At 37.8% G+C, this 8,031-nt stretch overlaps 1 protein-coding gene across 1 annotated transcript; it reads left to right on the forward strand.

Moving 5' to 3' along the window:
* The first annotated feature begins 1 nt into the window (after nt 1).
* On the forward strand, nt 2–8,028 carry LOC131773394 (SAGA-associated factor 29-like). The gene is made up of 12 exons (XM_059089379.2): nt 2–199; nt 1,190–1,265; nt 2,323–2,395; nt 2,500–2,564; nt 3,230–3,278; nt 3,836–3,922; nt 4,739–4,802; nt 4,888–4,970; nt 5,612–5,659; nt 6,036–6,129; nt 6,462–6,530; nt 7,119–8,028. The coding sequence occupies exons 1-12, from the start codon at nt 59–61 to the stop codon at nt 7,233–7,235; spliced, it is 966 nt and encodes a 321-aa protein (XP_058945362.1). The 5' UTR covers nt 2–58; the 3' UTR covers nt 7,236–8,028.
* Nucleotides 8,029–8,031: the final 3 nt, after the last annotated feature.

The following is an 8,031-nucleotide window of genomic DNA, read 5'->3' on the forward strand; positions in this document are numbered from 1 at the left end:
ACTTCTGCCGATGTCACGAGTCCAAAGTTGAGTTTGTGTGTGTTGTTTGATAAGCAGTATGAGAAGGTCGAGAAATCCAACCTCATCATCAGCGGGTCAGGCCAGCAGCTTAGCAACTGGTTCTTCAAACACCAGCAATAACGGTAACACAGTTCCTTCTCTACTCAAGGAACTTCACGCTCTTGTGCTACAAATCCAGGTATAAATCTGTCTTATTAAAACACTTCTGATTACGATTCAACGAATAATTTACGACAAAAATTATGAAATTTTTATTCTAGATGTCGCTAGAGGATCTTAAGATGCATTTAATTACTTAAAATATTGGCTAGTTTTAAATTAAATCTTCAAGAGTACTGTTACGTTTTGATCGATATATTTACACAGGCGTCCATGTTTAGTTTATTGAAAAGGCCTGGGGAGAGTAAGAAAATAGTTTTGTTGGATCAACAGTACCGCACTTTTCCTTCGTGTCCTCTAAAGGGTATTGAACAGTAGCACAGTTATGCTACATATTATCCCTAACCCTTTAACTTCCAAGATCTGATTGTTAATTCTCCCTTCTGCCTTCTACACATTTCCCTGCAGATTGGTTATGAGAATCTGGCATGTGATAAAGATAACAACAACTCCTTGATAAGTTTGGGTGTTCTTGTTACCTGTTTGCTGGAGAATGTATGGATATTTTAGGGAGAAGGTTATTGTTAATCACTGGGCAATAAGGATCAATATAAGCTTTTTATGCTTGTGGGTGAATCAAAAACAACTTAGGTAACCCCTCATCGTTGTTATTGTTGTTGTTTGTTTTTTATCACATTATGGTTACCTAGCTGATCACACTTTATCTCCCTGGCAAGGTTTTAAAATCTGCAATTTAGTCTCAGAACCACCTTAAATTGTCTTTGTTGAGTGTTAAATTACACTGTTACTCAACCTTTTAACCCCTTAAAGTGACTTCCTTCAATATTTTTCCTATGGTATCACCTTTGAATTATAACCTTCTTTAGAAGCTCCTGATTGTCAATTAAATTTTCCTTGCCTTGTACTTTGTCTGCACCATAGTAAATATAAAAAGAACTGTGTGAAAGATAATGCTAATGTTAGGGGTGTGAAAGGTTGATGTAAACGTACCGATTATCTCCTTAACTTATTGATGATTTCAATCAATGCATGTTCTGTCCTCTCTTAGGAGCAAAGAACACAAAGTGAGCAAAACCTATCGACCATTGCAAAAACTCACGAGAAGATGAAGACAGAAGTTAAAGGTTTGTCGAAGTATAATGAAAAAGCCCTACCTCCTGAAAATCTAGTGAGAACCTTAATAAGTGCAAGGCTCTAAGCTTGATGTACATTGTGAGGGGTTAGGTAGTTTTATCAATTGAGGTTGTAAAGAAGTATTTTTGGATAGAGAAGGTTCCTCAAGGTCAAGAAAAGTCATGAGAATTTATACTGAACCAAGAAAAATTGAACTCATCGGGAAAACTTCCCTGGTGGAGAGACCCCACCATAAAGCTTATGAAAAGTCAGAGAATAATAGATTCACAACAATGCTGTTAAAATACTTTTGCTGGCTGGAATAGGATATTCTGATGATATTGATCTTGACAACATTTCTTCTTTGCTGTACTTTCAGAGTTGGTTTGACGCCAACTTAATTTTTTTTGTTGATTTCTGTTGGTTTGCGGAGTACAACAAACTGGGAATGATGGGTGGCTTGTAGTCCAGTTTTTAAGTGATGAGATGACTTATGCCCTTGAAACTGCCCCCTTCAGGAACCTTTCAATAGGAGTTCAGCATTCCAAAGGAGTCCTCCTTACACCCCCTAATCAAGCATTTAGTATCTGTAGGGAGTGCTTTTAATTAACAATTGGTTCATACTTCAGCGTACGTTCATCGAGATATGAAGCACACAGGAAGTTTGGAGAGCATGAAATATGCGTAAGACTTGCTTGAGGCGTAGCCTCGAGCAACTCTAGCTTCTTGAGTGCTCTTCAAACTTCCCAAGTGCTTCATATATTGATGAACTCACAGCTGACTTATGAACCAATTGTTTTATAACATTTTCAACCCGATAGAAAATTTTTTTCCTCAAGGGATTTGTTTGCTGACATCATGAGTGTGCACAATAGGAATATGAAGCACACTCATGCAATAGAATTTGAGTAGACAAATTTACCAGCTATGTTATAAATTAATGTGAAAGGGTCATAAGACAAACTGGTTATGATTTGTTTCACATGTACAGTCCTATCCTCCTGTTTGAAATCACTGTGTCTTTGAAACTGCAAATATTTCTTAATGGTGATTGTCTCTTTTCTGTAGTATCATCTTACTTTAAATCTAAGCTACGAGGCTTGTACAAAACAGCAGGAACAGATGCAGAGACAGAAGTGGAGTGAGTGATTTCTAATATCATGTGTCATAAAGAATTTTAGGTGTACAATTTCCTTACATAAACTTACTTCTCTCTGAGACTTTGAACCTTTTTTTTACTTTCAGGATAATCAAAAAGGCTTTGGACAAAATAGCCAGCATTAAGGCACTGAGAAATGATAGAAGGATTGGTGAGATAAATATCTTTTCATTATTTACTTCTAGCCCCAAGGCATTGTTTAAAATCAAGTAAACCCAGTGTGGGCATCTGCTATCTGGAAAATTAATGCGTATGATTGAAACTGTGCAGAAGTTTTATGAGTGTGGTCAGATTTGAAACCCAATTAATTTGCTTAAAGAGAAGTAGTCTCTCTTGATTTGTTGTGTCTCAGTGGATTTGCAATTAGATCAAGCAGAAACAAATTTAAACAAATGTAGCTGGCTAGTGCATTTCATAACCTTTCCATCTATATGTTTTTTGGTGGTTGCACATCAAATAGCGCATAAGCATTTTTTTTTTTTACAAAGGACACCTGCTAAGGTCTACCCTATCCCTAACCCTTTACCCTTAAGAGTGACTAGCATCTAATTTCTCCTTACAGTTTAACCCCTGAATCATGCATTAAGATCATGCGAATAATGAATGAAGACATTTTTGATTGTTAGGCAAATTCTCCTTATCTACACCTCAGCAAATGTATGAAGAACAGTATTGAGAATATGCATAGTGATGATAGGATGTTAAGGGTTTATACTGAAGTGCTACTTCAAAGTGATTTTTCTCACAAGATATGACCCACCTGAAATCTATAAGCAGCCAAATAACTGATTTGTAATGATTGTCAATTTATTTTAGTGCGTGGTGGTAGCAGTCGACTTGGTAATCAGGAAACAGGGGAACCAAGGTGATAACATGTATTGCCATTCACAAATCCATTTGCTTATTTAAGTAGGATCTAAAATTTAGTTCTCCAAAGTTAATTTATTGTGATCTTTCTTTTGAGTTTTGCTGTCCTAAAACACACTTGGTAATGGAGAAAACTATGGATACTGATGATGAAATTAACAACGATATTACACAATGATTATAATAACCTTTCAATTCAAATTCTATATACATGTATTTCCCATCTCTGCCAATTTGCTCTGGTACTCAGATCATGAATAGGCAGTGATGTTGGAATTTTTGCGAACAAAGAGCAAGCTAGGGAAGGGGGAAGCTGATTTTCTCACCAAAAAGAGAGAAAGATTGTGCTATCTGTTCTTCTGTTAAAAATTTCCTTTTATAGTTTTGTAGAAATATGGAGACTGTTAAGTCAATTGATTATTAATAAATGATAATTGCTAAGGTATGGCCTTAATCAACCAAACATAGTATGTGATTTGTACAAGATTAATATTAAAAAAAAGTGATTTGTGACCAATTTGCCATCTGAGGCTCTGTTTCATCTATTTTCTGTAGAAAAGTGATGAGAAGAGGTGTGCTCATGACAATGTTACAGCAAGCTGCACTGCAGTTACCAATGTGGATGGGGAAAGCCTCTGAAACGTAGGTTAACCTGTTACCTTGTGTAATTGAAGATAGGTGCCTGGAGTATCCAAGGGCTACAACCCTCATGAATGACAAATTGCCTCGACCAGTTAGGGATTACTTTAAAAGCCATTTACTTCCTCTGTAATTATTAGTAGAGCACTCCACCAGTGTTGCAGAGGTCATGAGTTCTGTACAGGCCTGAATTTTTTTCTTGCCTAATATTTTCACTACTGCTCAAGTGGTGTTCATTACTGTGAAGATTGTTTCCATATTCACGTCTTTATCCACAGTTCACATATATGATTTTCATATATTCACAATTATTTATTTATCACGGGTTTACGTGGAACATAGTGACCAGCTCCCAGTTGGCTTGTTAGCTCAGTTGGTTGAGCATTCTACCAGTATTGCAGAGATCATGGGTTCAAATCCAGTACAGACCTGAATTTTTTTTCCAGGCCTTATTTTCACTACTGCTTAAGTAGTGTTCATTACTGCTGAGATTGCTTTCAAATTAATTTCTTAAAAAACCACAGTTCATATTATGATCTTCATATATTTACAGTCAGAAAGCTGCAAATTGACAAACTTACTAATACCTCTGCTAGCTATATGCTCCCATTCCAGATATTTGTCAAAGCTGATTGGATCAGTGGAGCTCTTGGAAACGACCACTGCAAAACTAGTCAGGACTGCTTTAACTCCTATTTCTAAAATATGGAAAATATATTTCATATGCTAGGAGTGGATCAGTTGTAAACACTGTTTAATTCTCCGTCTTTCTCTTTTAAAAGTGTTATTGAATATAATGCCTCTTGTATTCTCCTCCAGGCCCCCTCCTCTTTGTGGATGCATTCAAGCAGAACCTAATTATGTTGCCCAGCAAGGAGATCATGTAAGTTGGCAAAGAGTGTCTCATTATTTTAAAATTATTCCTCACTCATCTCTCTAAATCCAAACTTTTTTTTTTAATGTTTTAGGTTGCTGCACGTGTGCGCACACCTGATGGCGAAGAACAGTTGATCTTGGCGGAAATAGTGTCATTCAATCCTTCGTCAAACAAGTATCCTTTGGCAATCTATAAAATTATGCTGGAGAAGTACTTTGCATCATTCAGCATTGTATATTTACTTGTACCTTACTATTTGCTTGTCAATTATGATGAGCAGAAGAAAAGATACATGCGAACAACGTGTGGACAAATCCTAGTTGTTGTTAATAATCGATATTCTAGTTTTACTTAAACAATGTCTTCATGAGTGATCAGTAAAAAGACTGAAAAGGCTGGAGATTTAAAGGTTCTTGATGAAAATCTGTGTTTGAAACAGATGAGATTTTTCAGTGAGAATTCTGATTTAGCCTGCAGAATAGGCGCGTGTTTTTGCGTTGTTCGGAAAAGCAAAGGCAAGCCCAAGTCACGCTCGAGAGGGGAGCGCGAAAAATTTATTCGGGCTCCTCCCCTCGCACATGACTCGCACTTCGCGTTTACCTCGCGTTCAACCCGCGTTCGCGCTTGCCTCTTCTGCAGGTTAATTCTGACCTAAAGAATTGACTTAAGTTGCACTTTCTCCGCGGCAAAATGACATCATTCTTTCGGTACCGTGGTCGGCTATTGAGATTGGAAAAGCTTTCACTATTCCTCGGATTTGGGTTTTTTTTTTTACGTTTTTGTGTTTCTGCATTTATCTTGACTCTGCTTTTAAGATACGATGTTGACGATATCGACGAAGAAGCTGGGAGAAACGGGAAGGAGTAAGTGAAAGCGACTTCTATTTGTCTGCAAGGGTTCAGTCCAGCAGAATTTCTATGCTGCATGATACCTCTCTCCTTGTTAACCTTTCTTCCCTACGAGAGACTTGCATCTTAATTCTCCTTACAATATCACCTCTGAATCAAACATGAAATTCACGAGAATAAAGGAAATGATCACCAACTAAAGAGGCTCTAGATTGTCAAACAAATTCTCCTTGTCTGCCCCTGAGGAATTGTATGGAGAAAAGTATCGAGAATTTGCATACTGATTACAGGGTGTAAAGGATTAAAACAACCCGTGTCCCAGTAAGAAGCTGACACTATGTTAACGCGGCAAATTCTTTTAAAATTTCATTAATAGTACTGTTCGTTGCAGACGTCATCATCTGAGCCGAAGACGTGTGATACCGCTGCCCAAGATGAAGGCAAACCCAGTAACCCACCCTCAAGCTCTGTTCCAAGCAGATCAGGTATATTAACCAATCATATTCCTTGGATCTGCATGTTTGGGAATGTAATGTGTGAGTGCCAAAACCTCGCCGAACTTTTTTGAACTTATGCTCAAAGTCCTCATTCTGGGCTAGCTTGCGGGATAGGGGTAATTGGTTTCGTTTTTATTCGAGAGCAGACGAGCTCAAAACGTACGTGACAGCCGATAGGGAGCGAAAAAAGGAAGAAAAATAAACAAACAAACAAACAGAGCTCCCCTAGTAAATACTCTGTGCGCAGTAAAGCTTCACTACATTGACTACATGAGTAAGATATTAACTTGTTGATCGTATTGGTTTTTTTATCCCCTTAGATTGTGATGGCGCTATACCCACAAACCACATGTTTTTACAAAGCCGTAATTCATGAGCCTCCTTCAAGGGTAAGTGGGCGTACCTCCGGGCTCAGTCTTAAATGTGTAAATGGTAAATTGTTACTTACTAGAGAAGTTCAATAAGTAAGGGTTACTTATCCGACCGATAGTCGACCGATGTATCGGCCGAATGTCGCACGACCATCACCGACAGTTGACCGAAATATATCGACCGATTGTGACCCGACTATCAACCGAGAGTAGAAATCGTTGACTTAATCGTGCTTGATATATGCTCTAATTCTGAAATTTCTCAGAGGGGAAAAATTGCTCGAGGTTGCTAGAACCGCAAAAAGTTGCTCCAAACGCCAAAAGTTTCTCAAAACTTGCCGAGCACCATCGGGAGAAGCCTACTCATGTGTTGATACGCTCCTCTGTAGCCTAGGCTTGGCAAATATCTGACCTTTCCGACTCAAAAGGCGCGAATATTACTCTTCGGAAAGAGTGTTGGTATTCCCGACGAAAATTATTCGAATTGATTTACAGACGAAATATGTACTAAAAACGGATGTATGTCTACGGGTGTGTCTTGCTCCGCGAGCCACTAATATACAAATTATATCGAAAGGCGTTTATATTTTGTAATTCTCATTGCAGCCTCAAGATGACTACTCCGTGTCGTTTGAAGATACTTCTTACGCTGATGGCTTCGCTCCTCCACTAAATGTGCCACAGCGATACGTTGTGGCGTCCAAAGAGACGAAGAAAAGATAACGTTAAGAATATATTGTGAAAATTTACAGAAACACTCTGCTCTTAAACATTGGGGTATCCTTTGTGCCCTAAAAAATGGCGCTTTTGGAAGATTACTGGCTTCTCTCTTATCTTAGGTTTTCCGTCTTGTGCCAAGCCGGCTTTGATCTAAGGACTTATGAATTTTAATTCTTCCCGTTCAAGAGCTTTTCCAAAGCAACTAACCCTTTGGCCCCTAAGGGTGACAAGCTTCTAATTTCTTCCCACACCACCAGTGGTGAATCAAACGTGAAGGTCATGAGAGTAAACGAAATGATCACCAACAAAAGAAGCACGTAATTGTCAAACAAATTCTCCTTGTAAGAATCATAAGAAATGCATAAAGAGAGTATACATATTGATGAGAGGGCATGATAGGTGAATCGATACGGCCTAGAGAAATCTCGTTTACATCTACCTGCTGATACCACAAACCAACTAAGTAGATTTGTTGCAAGAGTTCAAAGGTGTTGCAAAAGGAAAAAAGGACCATTTTGTTGTCGACCGACATAAATGGAACCCAGAGGTTCCAACTAGAAATGGATTAACATTTTTACTTTTTTATTGTACGTGAGATTAAAACTAAAAAAAAAATTGAAAGGGTTAAATAATGCACTTAGTATAGGAGCAGTTTACCATTAAGTGTCAAGTGACTTTTCACGCTTGTATTTATTTTAGAAAGTAGCATAGTTTGTTGTAATTTAATCAATACTTTTAAACTAATCTTTATTTTACACCTATCAGCTACGATAAAATATACAGTTAAATATCAACAAGA

The sequence above is a fragment of the Pocillopora verrucosa genome, chromosome 2 (genome assembly GCF_036669915.1).
Source record: "Pocillopora verrucosa isolate sample1 chromosome 2, ASM3666991v2, whole genome shotgun sequence".
NCBI lineage: Eukaryota > Metazoa > Cnidaria > Anthozoa > Scleractinia > Pocilloporidae > Pocillopora > Pocillopora verrucosa.

What these genes read in the sequence shown, in the direction of transcription:
- LOC131773394 (XM_059089379.2), top strand. Translation starts at nt 59, where the DNA reads ATGAGAAGGTCGAGAAATCCAACCTCATCATCAGCGGGTCAGGCCAGC. An exon ending in GATGAAGACAGAAGTTAAAG is followed by an intron (nt 1,266 to 2,322) that starts GTTTGTCGAAGT and finishes TCTTTTCTGTAG; the next exon opens with TATCATCTTACTTTAAATCT. An exon ending in GCTGGGAGAAACGGGAAGGA is followed by an intron (nt 5,660 to 6,035) that starts GTAAGTGAAAGC and finishes TGTTCGTTGCAG; the next exon opens with ACGTCATCATCTGAGCCGAA.